The sequence below is a fragment of the Meles meles genome, chromosome 3 (genome assembly GCF_922984935.1).
Source record: "Meles meles chromosome 3, mMelMel3.1 paternal haplotype, whole genome shotgun sequence".
In the NCBI taxonomy this organism is placed as follows: Eukaryota; Metazoa; Chordata; class Mammalia; order Carnivora; family Mustelidae; genus Meles; species Meles meles.
The window spans coordinates 123962339-123979154 of record NC_060068.1 but is presented as its reverse complement, the minus strand read 5'-3'; the positions used below and the strand labels follow the sequence as shown (position 1 = coordinate 123979154).

The window sequence follows — 16816 nt, the reverse complement described above, 5'->3', positions numbered from 1 at the left end:
CCTAAGGTTGTCACACCCACAGGATTTTATAAAACAGGAAAATGGCCAATATTACAAAATGAAATAACTCTCTTTTGCTAATGAGACCTCCACAGATATTTGCTGAAAAGTACTCAAGAACAGGATCATTTTTCAGCCTTATCTCTGTTCCTCTACCTTCTCCTCACCCCATGTGAGAATGGATTTGTTCTCTGTACCCTGCCTGGAACATGCCTTGTTTCCTTCTTATGGTTTCATTAATTATGCATTTAATATCAGCAGGAAGAGCATCCATCACTAAGCTGCTGGCCTTGGCAGCCACTGTCCAGAGGAGGGGCAGGTGCAATGAGATGATCCCTAATATCTTTTCTGGAACTGGGGTTTTATGATACAAAGGACAAGAAGCAAGAAGCTCTGTGGGTGCCACTCTGCAGGTGACAAGACCTGGGAGTTACAGAAATGATGTTTTCTGCCCAGGGCTAAAATAATTTGCATTCCCAACCCCTATTCAGGATGCTGGGCCTTGGCATTCATATCCCTTTGCTGGTCAGGGAAGACCAAGAGAGGATTTCAAAGGCAACTCAGCAAAGATTTCTGTTTAAGAGCAATTCTCATAGGTCCACATTATTATAACACACTATGAGGAACTCAGAAGCAAAGCAGAACACTGCCCTGCCCTCAGGGATCTTAGAATTGTGATAGTAGGCTATGAATCTATCTTCTAGCATCCAAGCTTTCCAAGGTGACTAACCTTGACTAGACATCTACTTAGGGCATAACCTGGTTGGGTTGGGATACACCCATTTTACCAGTGAATAAACAGAGCTTCAGAGAAGTGGTCGACTCTCCTGTTAAAGGTCATCTAGCCAAAAGCAGGAGTTGCTGGAATTCATTTCCCATCTTGTCTGCAAAGCCCAGGCCCTTTCCACTCTTCTGCCCTGTCTTTTAAAAACAGAGTGTCTTTCAAATCTAGGAGACAGCTCTGTTTAGCTCCAGAAACACTGTCTGCCCTAGTTAGCTCTTGCTGGCCCTGGGATAGAGAGCTCTACAATGATTGGCTGTGGGATTAGACTCTCCATACTGGGTACTCTGATTGGCCAGGAATCCATGGTTACACTTCTGATGTGCTCTTTGGCTCCAGGAAGATTGCTTCTGTCTTAAGCAGCTGTCTGATTACTACTAAGAACATTCTCTCGACTTGGGAAGCCGTAATTCTCTCTGCATTTGGTAATTCCAGCCTTGGCCTTGAGGCATTTCTGGATCAGCTTCTGGGCATCGGGCTACTTTGGGATAATTTTTGAACCTGTACTGGAGATCCTGTGAAAGGAAAAGGATATTCCAGGATATTCTCAGCTATTAAGAGAGTACTGAAGGCAGACTTGGTCTCTATAATAGGAAACGTAACTTGTAATGGCAAAAAAAGGTGGGAGAGGGAGCATGTACCACAGAGGCCATCAAAGAAGCCCACAGCACCCCCCAGGGAGGATCAAGGTGGGACCACTTCACCACACAGAAAGATGGTCACATGCTTGGGGACAGCTTCTTTGGCCATCGTTCAAGGGCCCCAGACAACTCTGACCTGATGTCCCTAACCCAAATCCATGATTGGAAACTTTCACTCCCAAAATCAGTCGTCTCCTTAGAATGTCCATGGCAGCTATGGCTTTACTGCTCAGAGGGTGCACTGGTGCATTTCAGCAATACTGTGCTTTATATATATATATATATTTTTAATGGAATTAGGGTAAATAATAATTTGCAGCCATTGTGAAAGAATCTTATAGGATCAAAAATCCTTGCCTGTTGTAAGGACTATGAAACATCAGATGACCTAGCGGAAACCTTGACCGACAACCAAGGCTAAAAAGGAAACCGAGAAAGGAAAGAAAAGCCATTTTTTCAGAAAAGCAGAATGGTTAAAAATATAAGTTCTAGAGAGAGATGCACTTGGATTCAAGTGCCAACCTCGCCATTTTGTAGCTGTGTCACCTTGGGCAAGTTATTTAACCTCTCTGGCCACAGTGTCCTGATCTCTAAAATGGGAGGATAATACTATAAATATCATAGTGTCTGGGGATGAGTTAACAAGAATACAGAGGGAGTGCTCCTTAATGAATTTATTCAGCATTCATGTGAGCACATGCTGGGTTAGGCGCGACACTAAATACCGGATATACAGCAGTGAATAAAAAGAAGGGATTCTTGCCTGCAAGTTGCTTATGTCCATTAGCAGAGACATTAGTTCAGCTTAAAACATGCCGTAAATCCTGCAAACAGGGTGTAATGAAGGTGAATGGGTAGATCTGCTTTAATCAGGGCAGAAGCTGGAGCGGCTTCCCTGGGAGGTGATTTTTTGGAAGGCAGCTAGGCTTACCACTAGACCACCAATGCCCATTTAGGAAGTGAGTGTTTACCTGGGATCGCAAGATGAAGTAGGAGTTTTCTCAGCAGTGATTTCCTCATTTGGTGCCTCTAACTACTTCCTTTCACGTACTATTAGCCTCATTTTTCCAGCTGAGGAAACAGAGACTCAGAGAGGTAAGGCAACTTGCCTGTGATCATGGAGCTGATAATTGGAGTGGAATCCTGGAAGGCAACTTTACAGTGTCTGTTCAACAACAAAGACAACAAAGAACAACAAAATCTGCATCGGGCGCATATCTAAACCCTTCCAGCTCTAGGAATGTATACTATTTTATAGTCTCTCATGCATAAAGATGTATAAATAAACATGTTGAATTCAGCCCTGATGCTAAAGGAAAAAAAAGTTGGAGTCAATCTAAATACCTATAAACAGGGAATTGGTTAAAATTAATATATATCCTTATAGCAAAATACCATGCAGCAATAAAAGGCAAGGAAGTAGATCTCTAGAAACGAATATGGACACATCTGCAAGATGTATTTGTGAGAGAAAAAAGCAAACTACAGCAGACTATTGAGCTGTCTATACATGTTTGTTTATACATAAAAAATTTTTGGAAAGAATATCCAAAAAGAAATTGTTTTTCTTCTGAGGAATTAGATTAGGGTCCAAGGTAGGATGGAAAATAAGTTTTTTAATCATTTAATCTTTTCTACCATTTACTTTTTTTGACCATACGTGTATTGAATTTTTATTTTTTTGAGAGTTAATTGCAAGTTACTAAATTCTAGTTACACCCACTAGCAGTATGACTTTGGGTGGTCATTTATCTGGATCTCACTGTTTAACATCTATGAAATGAGGGAGTTGGACCAGATGACCTTTAAATTTATTCTAGTTCCAACTTTCTGTTGCTGTATTAGTTCAAAATACTAAATTCCCAAGCAGAAGTCATCACACTTCTTCCCCCAGGGAAAAAGGACCTATGTGTTTGGCTCAAGCTCCCATGGCTTCCCTGAGCCAGCTGAACTGAGCACTTAGTGGAAATGCCACCAGGCAGCTTGGGGCAGGAAGGAAAGAAAAATCTGGACCTTTTGTAACAACTGGAGAATTTCTCTAACAATAGGGTGATCAATCAATAAATTTTTTTCTAGAGCCTAGCTACAGTCAAGCCATTTAAGCCATTGTGCTGAATGTGGCATTAGGGATATAGGTAAGTGGAAGAAAAGACCCTTGTTTGTGGAGCTTACAGTCAGAAACACAGGGCATTCAAATAATCTACAATCAGCTCTACAGACAATGCCACCGTTCTACTTACTGGGCACTTGTCATGTGCCACACCTGTGGTGAGCCACTTCATGCTTACATTATTTTTCCCAAACTCTGCAACAATCCACCATGGTAGTTGCCATTATTTTCTCCATCTTACAGGTAGGGAAAATGGGGCTTAGAAAAGTCAAATAAGTCACCAATTCTCTTACTAGCAAGAGAGACCTGGTCTCACATCCTGGTCTGTGGGACACGGATGCTGTGCTTCTAGCCACAGGGTGCTACTGTCATGGCAAGTGAGTGGAGCACAAGGGAAGGTGTAGGACAGTGGGACCACGTCTGTGGCTGCACATCTAGGAGCTACTCAGATTTGGAAGGCTTGAGGCAACCTGTCATGACTCGTCATCTGGGAAGGCTTCAGGAAGGAACGGATCTTGAACTGGGCTTTATGAAGGAATAGAACTTAGGTGCAGTAAGGGAGCCAAGCCAAGGAGGCCAAGATGCTCATATTATATCTATGGAGTTTGAACAGACCAGGCCCCCTGGAAGAGGCAGTTTGTTGAGGGAGAAAACACTGGAAATTTAATGAGGCCTGATGATCCATGTTAGTGCCTTTTGTCCTGGTTCTTTGGGAGCAAGAGTCAAAGAAGGTTCAGAGGAGAGGTATCATGAGTGCCCAGTCTATGGCCACTGCTCACCTCTCAGGGCTTAGTGCAGAGCTACTCATCACGACAACATCCCCTCAGTTTCAGTGTGGGTCCCACATTGCTCCACGGGGCAAAACTGGACAGACGCTGTGGGTGAGATACTTAGGGGCACCACTTCTGATCTACTAAGAAAAAAGAGGCATGGGATCTATGATCTCATGACCTGCAAAGATCGTCAAGGGGGGAAGACAAAGGAAAATCAGTTCCACTCCTGTTGGAAACTTACCTCCACACAAAAACCGTATGTGGAAATTCACAGATGCATTATTCATAAGAGCCAAAAGGCAGAAACAACACAAATGTCAGTCAATGGATGAATGGGTAAATAAAATGTGGTATATCCATAGGATAGATTAGCATTCAGCAATAAAAATAAATGAAGTGCTGATACATGTGACAACACAGATGAACCTTGGAAACGTTATGTTCAATGAAAGGAGCCAGACATGAAAGGTTATATATTTTATGCCTCCATTTCTATGAAATGTCAGATTGAGCAAATCCACAGAGACAGAAGGGAGATTAGTGATCGCCAGGGGCTGAGGGGGAGGGAAGGATAGGGAATGACTGCTAAGTGGTGATGGTTCTATTACCTTTTGTGAATATACTAAAAACCATTAAATTCTATACTCTAAGAAGTGAAAGTTATGATAGAGAAAACATTTTTGAAGGATTAAGAACAGAGACTAGCAAGAGGCTCTAGGTTTGACATGTCTGTGTGTTCTCAAATGTGTTAGAGGAACATTTCTGGAATTATTTTTGAAAGTAATACCAATTCATCTATGTTGCCCTATATCTATTTCTTTTTGTATCTTGATTACTCTTTAGAAATTTCCTAAAATCAGGAATTTCTCACCTCCAAAAGAACACTCTCCATGTCCTTTGACCAGGTTTTCTGTTTCCCTGGCTTGTTGTTTTGTATGATCTTAAATGTGAGGAGGTATGATGTCTGGGCTTAGACAGACCAAAGCAACAAGTGTTCAGAACTTGCAAGTCACAGGGCCATGAGGAGGCAGGACAGCCGGAGCGGCCAGGAGACCTGACCTGCGCCATGTGTTTGGATAAGCAGGGTTACTACGGAAACAGGAGGGTTTGCGATGTGATTGTAATGGTTTGGGAAAGCCTCTGAAGGACTTTGAGGAAGGGAGTGATAGAACCCAACTTGTTTTGAAAAGATCCTCTGGTCTCTGTCTGGAGAGTTGACTTGATGGGTTCCACAATCTGGGAGGCTACTTCACTCTACCCTGGGAGCAGCTTGGTCTTCTGGACTCTGGGAGATAAAGTTTCCAAAAAGAAAATCTTATTCCCCCTATAGAACGTGAGCCGCATGAGGGGAGGGACGGCCGTCTGCATAACTACCCGCTATGCCCCCATGACGACACAGAGAATATGTGGCACAGAGAAGGAGTTCAACAAATATGTATTAATGCAACCTTAGCCAAAGACTGGTCATGGTGTGTAGAAAGAATCCCGAGCCTTCATCAGAAGGTCTGAGTTCAAATCCCAGATCTACTGTATATATGACAAACTTAGTGACCTTTGGAAAAATACCTAACCCCTCCAAGCCTCATTCTCTTCATCTATAAATTGGGACTAACGATAGCTACGAAGGTTTGTGAGATGAAAGGAGGGATGTATGGGAGAGTACCTGGCCCCTGGTAAGAAGGAAGTACTTGTTTTCTTCTTTCTGAAACCGAAACTACAAGCCCATTTGAAAGTAGCACTCTGGGCAACAGTAATGATGTTACCAAGGGTAGAGCTGCCTTCTACTTAGTCTTGGCCCTCTGAAATCTCCAGTGGACATCTTGAGTTAAGGATGAAGGTCTTAACAGCAGGTGACTTCTCTAGCTAGCGTTACCCTTCTCTTGTCAGTGTTGAGAGGGGGCTGAAAGTGAATGAGCTTTGTCCAGCAAAGTTCTCTCCTATCTGTTCCTAGTAGGGCCGTGGCATCTTGTAATAACAGCCATGAGCACCCAAAGGGCCAGGTTGTGCTATTTGCTTTGGTACCGACGAAATCACTAGATTAATGAAAAGAACAATATGGCTAACAAGTGCTTTTGAGCCCTTACAGAGTATCATACCCTTACACATACCATCTCATGCTATCTTTACCACAGCCCTCTGCAGTGGGTACAATCCCCCCTTTTGCAGAGGGGTTGGTTCCACTGAGACCCCATCCCCCCAGCTGCTGTAGGTTGTATCAATATCACCATCTCTGCATCTCATCTTTTGGAGCACTTGCCATGTGGCAAACCCTTTGTTGGCTCTATTTCACCATGAGCCGGTAGAGTGGTGTTTAGTATTAACCCTTGCATTAAGCACCAAATGATCATGTAAACGTTAAAATTACAGAAAGCCTACATAGAAACTAGGCCCTCAGAGGTTCTTGAACTCCAGTGAGCATCAGAATTCTCCAGAGCGGTTGTATACCCCCAGATTTCTGGGGTCTGATTCAGTAAGTCTGGGGAGGGGCAGAGAATCTGCTTTACTAACAGGATCCCAGGTGACGCTGATGCTGCTGGTCTGGGGCCATGCTTAGAAACCATGAACTCTTTTCCTACCCCCCAAACCCCCCATGTTGCTTCTCAACTTCCTTAATCTCTTAATCTCACAAAACAAACTGAGGTTTGCCTGGGGTGGGGGGGGGGGGGGAGTTAGGGAGAAGGTGGTGGGCGTTATGGACATTGGGGAGGGTATGTGCTATGGTGAGTGCTGTGAAGTAAGTAAACCTGGCAATTCACAGACCTGTACCCCTGGGGCTAATAATACATTATATGTTAATAAAAAAAGTTAAAAAAAAAAAAAAGAAACCACAGAACTAAGGGGAAGGAGAAGGCAAAATATTCTAAGATGGAATGAGTTGCAGGCTGGTCCTGTGAGCTGTTAGGTAGATTAAGGAGGACGTCCAGAGAGACTGAAAGTCCCTGAAATACATAAGCCTCATCAACCTCTCATTCTACCAGGGCACTTGGCTGGGTGAGTTGTTTATCTTTCAAAACACAAAATGAAACAGTTTTCTCAAAGCAGCCCTAAAATCCCTATCCTCGCCCTGTCATCAGAGAGGGGACGTGGTCAGCACCTGGAGAAATACATCCTTTGTCCTTGCTTTGGCCAGGATGTCCGTTTCAGAGTCAGCGCCAGCCTGAAAATTGCAGGGCACAGAATTAAGCTGGCTCCGCCACTGTCTTCTGCCATCTTCATGAATTATTCACATTGCCCAGCATTTAATCTGCTTTCCCACTGCAGACCCTCACTATGACTGTTCTTTGCTCCTTCATTTACAGCTGTGGAACAACTATTTTCATCTGGCGGTGGCTTTCATCACTCAGGACTCTCTGCAGCTGGAGCAGTTCTCACATGCCAAATACAACAAAATCCTGAATAAGTAGGTTGCCTGTTCGGGTCTCCTGAAGTGGGGGTTTCATGAGAATCTCTGAGACCGAGCCTGAAGCAGACATGCGTTGTTTCTCCTAGGTACGGGGACATGAGACGGCTCATCGGCTTCTCCATCCGTGACATGTGGTACAAACTGGGTGAGTAGCACACGCATCCAAACAGGCACATCTGCACACACCAAGCTCCTTCTTGAAGACCATCTGTTAGAGGGCCACAAGGGCTTCAGCTGAACTGAAATAACAGTTGATCACTGTGTGTGTCCCGGGTCCTTGATATGTGCCTGATGAGAGGGAGTGCCCATCCCCACGTCACGCCCCCAAACAGCTAGCACTCTGCTTCTACTTGCTGCCCCTGGGGGCTTAAGAAGTCAAGTTGGAATTTATGGAAAGGAGGAAGGGCAGGGCTGCTGTGAGAACTTATGTCCTCACACATCACACGCATGTTTCCTGCTGATTGGTGGGCCACTCCACCTCCAGCTTCTTCAGTGATGTCATCTATAAAACACCCTCCAGCCACACAGAGGAGAATTGGTTCCGTGGAAGATGAGGGTCTTTTGTGATGTGGTGTGAACTGGCAGGTGTCCCCAGATGCCAGTCCTGTCTGGGCCAGCTGCAGGAATCATGCACGAACTGTGCAGTACCTGTGGGAGGAGGGAAGGGGAGATGGGATCTGGGAGGCGTTGACTGAGTGTCTGAGTCAGCCCTGCGTGAAGGGGGTCTTATTTTACCTTCACATCACCTCCTACAAAACGGAAAAACTCCCCCTCCTTTTACTGATCAGGAAACTCCGAGAGGGAAGTGACCTGCTTGAGATTGAGCAGGTGCAAAGCCCAGAGCTTGGTTTGGATCCCTGGAGGACAGGGGCCACACACCTTGCTCAAGGCCTGAATCCCTCTGCACACAAATGTGCTGAAAGGATGAAAGGATAAACGGACGGATGGCTGCAGAGTTATAAGTGAGACACAATGGGGTATTTTCATCTCCAGTTTGGGTGCCCTCCTTGACCCTCTGCTGCCAAGTTGCTCTGCCCTGGGCTTGGACGGTGACCCTCTTCAGTGGAGCCACTTACTGGGACTGTGCCTGTTTGGGGGGTTCAAATTAAATGACCTCTCCTGACTTTGCTTCTCGCTTCCTCAGCTGTCTTGGTATCTTTCAGTTCCCTTTGGGTTTCCTAGATAGCAGTTTCTTGTCCTTTCCAGCAAAGTCCATTTGCTGCAGGGGCAGCACAGTGGACAGACTATCCATCTGGCCCCACGCTCGCTGGCAGCACCTGGCAGCACCAGACTCAGGTTAAAAGCACACACTGGTACCAGGAGGGCTACAGATGCCTTTACAAAATCAAAGGGAGAGCCGGGCAACCAGGCCCAGAACTGACTGCCACATACCTACCGTGGTCCTTGCCATATCATTTACAAGCTATGAGGTCCGAAGCAAGGGGACCAAGTGACACTGGGCATAATCTGGGGAAATAGCGCCCAGGGGGCTTACGAGTTTCACAAGAGCAAAAACTGGGAGAGTGAAGCCAGGGAGGCCACGCCCAGGTCAGGATTGTTATCATTGTTTTCACTCTGGCCCCATCAGGGCCCAGTCTACTCTTCCCATTCTGGCTCTTTCATCATCAACACCAGACCTGTATCACTGGCGTGTGAAGGGCAGGAGCCAGGCAGGTCCTGTCAAAGAGGGGAGGAGCCAGGGCATGTTAAACCCACAGACATCCACAAAGCAGGGTACCGTCAACATTTGGAGTGGGATGATTCTTTGTTGTGGGGTGCCCTGTACACTCCAGGATATTCGATAGCTTCCCTCCCCTGTACCCACTAGAAGCCAACAGCATCCTCCCTAGCTGTGACAACCAAGAGAATCTCCAGGCACTGCCAAATGTCCCTGGAGAGGGGGAAAAGGATGTGCAAAACTACTTCTATTGGAAGACTACTTCTGTGAAGAAATACTGTCTCTGCTGTTTTTCTAGAAAAGCCTGCCTTTCTCAGTCTGCCTTTTATGTCTCCACTTTGGATAAGGACAGGGATATGAAAAACATTTTATATATCATTTACCATTATTCTTCAATAGGAAAAAACAAAAAGCCTGGTGCGAGTGCAGGCCTAGCTGGTAGGTAGCACACGGCCTCAGGGTCAGGAGTATGGGAAGAAGTATCTGGGCCTGGGACAACAGGAAGCAAACAAGCCCCGGCAGGAAGGGGCAGTCGCTGTCCTGGTCTGGTCGATTGCTGTCCTGTTAGAATGCAAGACTGACGATGTGTCATCTTCCAGTTTTTCAAAAGAAGCCAGGAAACACAATTTTTAAATGTATTTCCAATTTCTGAATATTGACAATAATTGATTGGAAGTTTATGAAACATTGAATATGCCCAATGAAACGCGGGGCCCAGATTCGGTTTGCGTAGGAGTTTGCACTCTTTGCTTTATGACAGCAAACACGAGATACAGCTGGGGTGGGCTTTCTTTCCCACACCTACACCCTAGGCATTGCCAGGATTGCAAAGCAGGGATCTGAGGTTTGTTTGTCTCCAGATCTTCCACACAGCCTGCTCTTTCCGGAACATCCTTCGTTGCCGTTGTTTTGCACACAGAAGATTTTATTTAGATATAGATTATGTTTTGGCAGACGTTCCTGCACTCCCAATTATGCTGATGAATGAAAAGATGTTACCAAATATTCCACCTGCTTAGAATCACAGAACATCAGAGCTGGAAGGGCCCTTTAGAGATCATATTGTCCAGAATTTTTCAAATGTTTATTTTTAGCGGAGGGCCAATAAAAAAAGAATCTCGTGCTCAATACTATAAATTGGTTGAAAGCTGAGCTATTCTAATTGAAGTGGGGTGAGGGGCCCAGAGCCCATTATAATGGGTCACCCCTGAGCACCCCATATAGACCCCTGAGGATTTTCTGGGGAGAAATCCTAAACCACCTCAGAAAGGTCTAGTCCAACCCACCATTTTACAAGGGAGAAAACTGAGACACAGAGAAGTGAAGACAAATGGACAAGGCCATATACTGCTTAAGAAGCAGATTCAGGACAAGGACCCTGGCCTGAGAGTCTGTCCTAAAGCATCACAGAATCATCCCTGTTTGCAAATACTTGTAGGATGAATTAATGCAATTAAAAGATGCATTTGTTAGGGTTTGAGGTTGCAAGAAAGACAAACTGACTATGCTGTCCTTTATCAGAGCAGGTACTTATCAGAAGGGCAAGAAGAATAAGGCTATGAAGGACAGGGGCCAGAGCCACTCTAGAATCCAGGGCAGGTGGCATAACTTTGCCTTTAGCATGTTTCATTCCTGCATCATCCTGCTTAAATATTCAGTCTCCAGAGGTCATCATTCTATTGACCTTCCTTGGATGACCACTCCATTGATGGTCCCACTAAGCCTATATCCACTGAAGGAGGTAGAGTTTCCCAAAGTAAGAGGTTAATGGAGTTATAGAGAGGTCAAAGTCATAGATGTCCACTGCATGGAACAAGCAGTAAAGGATGGTTTTGCCAAGATGGCCACCCTCCTAACCCTTTGGCCTGGACTTCCAGAAAGAGGAAATTATATCAGCCTGAAGGGATCTTCCTGTTCTAATTAGTTGCATAGCTGCCTTCTCCTTGCCTGTCTCCCTCAGGGATAAGAGAACAAGAGGAGACAGAGTGAACGAATAATTCCCCATCCCCACGCCACCTTCTGTTCTACAAGATCTTGACATTAGCATGCTTCGTCCCAGTTTGTTAATGAGGTTAACCTGCTAATCCAAACCAGGACCAAGCACTGTATACATTAAAGACCAATGTAGTGGGTAATGATAGGTTTTAAAGTACAATCCATAGACTATCTAAGACCAAGTGAAACTTAGAAGCCATCTGTGGCAGACACAGCTAAAAGCCCACAAAATAGCCATTCTACCCTTCTTCCCAGTTAACTAAATCCGGGTTGTTGGATTTTTTTTGTTTTTGTTTTTGTTTTCCATGATCGTAACTTGATCACTTAGCAATATCTTATAGCATGTGATGGCCATATGACCCATCTCCATCCAAAGAGAATCAGCAGAAACAAAGTTGTTAGGACTTCAGGAAATCCTTTTTGTCCAATTAAAACCAAAGGGAAAGGGACAAATGCAATGAACACAACACATGTTTTGCCCATAGTCCTTCCCTCCCTTCCTTTCTGGAAAACAATGAGATGCCTAGAGGTGCAATAGACAGTTTGAAGCTATGAAGATAAAAGTCGTACGCCAAGGATGGAGGAGTGGCTCTGGACTGACCATCTTTTGACTTCTTGTTAAGACAGAAAGCTAAAGCAGAATTTATTCAGTTTAACCATGGTGATCAAATATCTGTTACATCCCTAACTGATATATCATCTCATTCAACCCCCTCCGCATTTTATAGGTGAGCTCACTGAGGCCCAGAGAGGCATAAGGACATACAAGGTCAACAACAAATCAGTGGCTCAGCTGAGGTGAAAGAACTTGTCTTTTGATCCCAAGTCCAATGTTCTTACTAATATTTTATTCAGAATATGCAAATTATTTTCAAAGAGTATGAAATAGCAAACTGCTTTTCAAAGACTATGGATAATAAGTAAATCATAATGCACGTTAACCTTTTAAATTTTGTTTTAATGCCCAAAGCAATCAGGGCATCATCACCATGATCATCAGTATCATCATCATCTTCTTCTCATCAGGAAGATTTAAGCAATCCTTTGATTATAAGATAGCTAATTGCAAAGATAATCTCAGGCTTGAAGATTACTCAACATTCTTCAGAGAAAAGCCTAGACAAATGTGTGTGTGTGTGTGATAGAGAGAGAGAGAGTACATGAGGGGAGGTCTTGATAGAGAGAAGGACCACATCTCGTTACCAGGACCAGGCCGCTAAAGGGTTAATGCTATTGTGTTTTTGGATCCTGGGACTATGCCAAATGGAATGTACTTTTCCTGATAGTGTAACATCATAGCATTTGATTTCTGCTTGGAGTGAAGCAATGCACATTTTGCCAAAATGACTGCACTTAACCACTCCACATTCACTTAGGTTAACGTCAGACTGCTGTGTTAACAGTCTTTGTGGGAAAGAAAGAAAAATTCTAGTGACTGGCATCCTGGCCTTGTATGTAAGGAGGTCACTCCTGGCAAAGCTGTGAGAGCAACTGGGCCTTTACTTTTCTGAGCATCTACAGAGTACCCAGCTCAGCACTGAGCTCCAGGGAAGGGTAAGAGAGTTGGGGAAGGATAAGGCATGGTCCCTGACTTGCCAGGAAGAGGAGCCATCTAGTTCGAAGAGCAGAATGAACTAAGAGGTTAAAGAACAAACTTAGAGTGTGTTCTTTAACATGAAATGTGTGGTGGAGACTCAAGAGTTCAGGCACATGAGAGGTCTATGAGGACAATACGGATGGCTCCACCGGGGTAAATGGCTTTTGAATGAGACCCCAGGCTGGCACATATCCAGACTGAAAGAAAGAGAGGAAAGGACACATGTTCCAGGAGAGCAATTAGCCCGCACTCAGCATGGCTTCTTAGGATTGGGAAGAAGCCACCTGTAAGAAATAGAAAATAGGATTACAGGGACATCCATCCATCCATTTGATCATTGATTAATTCAGTTAACAACAAATATTGAGCATTGTGGTAGGCCCAATAACATTCTCCAAAGATGTCCATGTCCTAATCCCTAGAAACTGTGAATCTATTACCTTATTAAGTGGCCTTCTCAGAATGATTAAGAATCTTGAAGATGGTGAGACTATCCTGGACTATCCAGGTGGACCCACTGCATTTACAGGGTTCTTAGAAGTGAGTAAAAGGAGGCACGAGGGTCCGAGAGGGATTTGAAGAACATGCACTGCTGGCTTTGAAGGTGAAGGAAGAGACCCGCAGCCAAGGCATGTAGGTGGCCTTCAGACATGGCAAAAGGGAAGCATAGTTTCTTCCTGAAGCCTTCCAAAAGGAACTTCACCCTGCTCGCACCTTGGTCTGAGGTCAATGAAATCCATTTCAGACTTATAACCTCCAGAGGTATAAGATAATAAATTTTGTGCTGTGTTACTCCACTAAATTTCTGGTGATTTACAACAGCAACAACAAGAAACGAATACAAGCACCTTCTACATGACAGGCACTGTGCCTCAGGCCGGGGCTACTAACTGGAGAGCTGTTTCTCTATGGTCAAAAGGGAAATATCTGCAGAGCAGAAGCTTGCGGCTCCTGGAGGGTCTGCAAAGGACTCCTGCCTCCTGAGTGAGCCCAGGATGGTCTAGCTGAGCAAGAGTGGAGAACTTTACTCCAGAGCAGTACTGTCCTGTGGGACTGGAATGTGAGCCACCTGTCTAAATGCAAGTGCTCTAATGTCCACAGTCTTTGGAAGGTAAAAAGAAATAGTGAGATTAATGTTACACTATGTTTTATTTAACCCTATTTTCCAAAATCTTATCATTTCAACATGTAATCAATACAAAACATTATTACTTTTTAAAGATTTTATTTGACAGAGAGAGAGAGAGATTGAAAGCAGAGAAGGAGAAGAAAGCAGAGAGACAGGGAGAATCAGGCTCCCCATAGGGCAGAGAGCCCAACATGGGGCTTGAACCCAGGACCCCGTGATCATGACCCAAACCAAAGGCAGACATTTCACCAACTGAGCCACCCAGGCACCAATACAAAACGTTATTGAGATGTTAGTTTTGTTTTTGATTTCCAGAACTCATTCTTTGAAACCTAGTGGGCTTTTAATAATCACAGCACATCTCCACTTGGACTAACCTCAAGTGCTCCAAAGATTTGCATGGCCGTACCTGCCATATTTAATAGAATGGCACTGAAGAATGAATAAGGATTTCCTTGTGAGGGAGGTGGGGGTAGAGGTCAGTGTGGAAATGGGATCCAGGAGGTGGAGGGAAGAGCATGGTGGCTGGAGGAGGGCACATATGCAGGCCCAAGGAGGAAGGGCAGGGTGTGGCTGAGGAGAAGAGGCAGGCCAAGGAGGGAGGGCAGTCAGGTAAGAGGAAGCGATGGGGTATGGAGTAGGAACATCGGACCAAATGGGTCTGCAGAACTGGTAACAGAAGCCATGGAAGGATTATAAATTGTGGACCAGCATGGTCAATTCTGGGCTTTTCAAACAACTTTGAGGACAGATTATAAAATATTTAGATAGGTTAGAGAAGGGTCAGGAAGTTCGTGAGTGTCCATCATGGGAGAGAAGATAAATCTGTCCTGACCCTCTCCCCATGACTTCTCTTTCCACTGGAGGTGAAAAAATAAACTGACAGGCCTAAAAAGTTCCAGGAAAAGCTCCAGGGAGCTCCATGAGTTGGAACATGTCTTTGCATGTTGCTTCTTCCAGAATCCGGTGGAGGCTGAGCTGACAGGACTCACCATCATCCCCACAATTAGTACTTTCTGAGCCTTTCTAATGAGCCAGACGCTCCGCGGAGCCCTTTGTTTCTATTAACTCTTCTAAACTTCTCAACAGTCCTACCAGGCAGGGATTGTTTTTATCTCCATTTTAGAGATGAGATGACAGAGGCTCAGGGAAGTTGAACGACAAAGCCACACAGCCATGGAGCGGTGGCCGTGGGACCCGATCCAGGCTGGGGGGCTCCGTGGTTCTCAAGGCCTGGAAGGGATCTGGATGAGGAGGAGCAAACAGACTGCCTGTCTCGGAGCAGTGCCAGAAGGGAGCTTCTCCAAGCCTGAGTCAGAGCACCAGAGATTTGTGTTCTTTCTTCCCCTTTTGAGCCGAATGAGCGATCTTGCCGGTCAGCCCAGCTTTATTTCAGAGTCCCCAGAAGGATACGGGACTCTGCAATCCAGGAGGTCCCAACTCATCCTCATGCCTGTTCATTCAGAGTCTGTGCCCACCTTTAGAGAGCCATATACTCCCGAAAGAGTGTGCCTCTGTCCCCAACAGCCTCACAAGGTCAGTGACATGTTCCATTCCTCTCAGCAGGCTCGAGGTGATGGTCTGTTTCCTTGCGTCCTCCTTCCCTCCCACTTTCCTTCCTCCCTCTTCCTTTGTTGCCAGGTCCTCTTCTTAGTGCCCTCATACCCTTTGCATTCAGGTTTACAGTCTCCTCCTGAGAGGTGTGATAGATGAGGCCATTGTACAGATTAGAAACCCAGGCCAGGGAACATACAGGACTCCTTTCTACCCACACACCGAAGCTCTTCTCTGCGCTCTCATTACCACCAGAGCCTTTCCCAGAGCCTATGTAATTTGGCATTTGGATTCGTCCTGCTGGCTTATTGGCACTTTAAAAGTCTTTTCTAATTGGTATCTGTTCTCAGTGAGATTTGGCCACCATTATACGAGAAAAGACCCTCTTACTGATTCCTTGCCTTGCCTTTTTTTGAATACAGCAGCAGGTGTGTCTCTTGAATGAGGATTTTTTTTTCCCCCAAATGAGTTTGCATTTAATTAGTTACAAGTATGTTCTGCGTGTGTGCGGGCACACATGCCTATATATATAAAAACACACGCAAATGCACTTTCAGATTATTTGAACACAAAATCCAATAAGCTCAAATTCCATTTTTGATGTAAATGAATAAAATTTCTTCCTGGAGCATTGTAAGGGACATTCAGCTCACACTGTATTTAGGGATCAGCATCTTTCTCCATTTTCCCTATTCTTTCAAACATCTCTTCCACTGACTGCAAAGAATGCAGGTCAAAAGTATCTTAGGAAATCCCTGGTCTACAGCATGTCTGCTCTTTATTTTAAACCGTCTTAAATATATCCTTATCATAGCCAATGCCCTCCAGTATTCTGAAGGCCTTTGTTGCATAAGCAATTTCTCTGTTCCGTGGTGGTTATCTGACAGTTTCCCATTTACTTTCTACTTATTATTGCACTTGACTTTGAATTTTAAAACCCCACTGTGGGTTTAAAGGATCTTGAAGGACGAAATCAAAACCCTAGATTAGCAATTACTATAAACCTGCTAGAAAGTACCTTTTTTTTTTTTTTTTTCCCTATTTGGGCCAAAGCGAAGGCTTGAAGCTCAAGTGTAATCCAAATGCATCATATAATGAAGCAGATATCCTGGAAAAGTGTCTTTATATCTCACTCAACTCTCTGCCTGACTTCAG

At 44.7% G+C, this 16816-nt stretch overlaps 1 protein-coding gene across 1 annotated transcript in view; it reads left to right on the top strand.

Annotated features, from left to right (window-relative positions):
- The window catches only part of DOCK2 (dedicator of cytokinesis 2), a 407119-nt gene that overhangs the window by 331289 nt on the left and 59014 nt on the right, over nt 1–16816 (top strand). Inside the window, exons 31-32 of the mRNA XM_046000057.1 lie at nt 7605–7705; nt 7795–7853. Of these exons, the coding sequence (XP_045856013.1) occupies nt 7605–7705; nt 7795–7853 (160 nt within the window). The remainder of the gene's footprint in view (nt 1–7604; nt 7706–7794; nt 7854–16816) is intronic.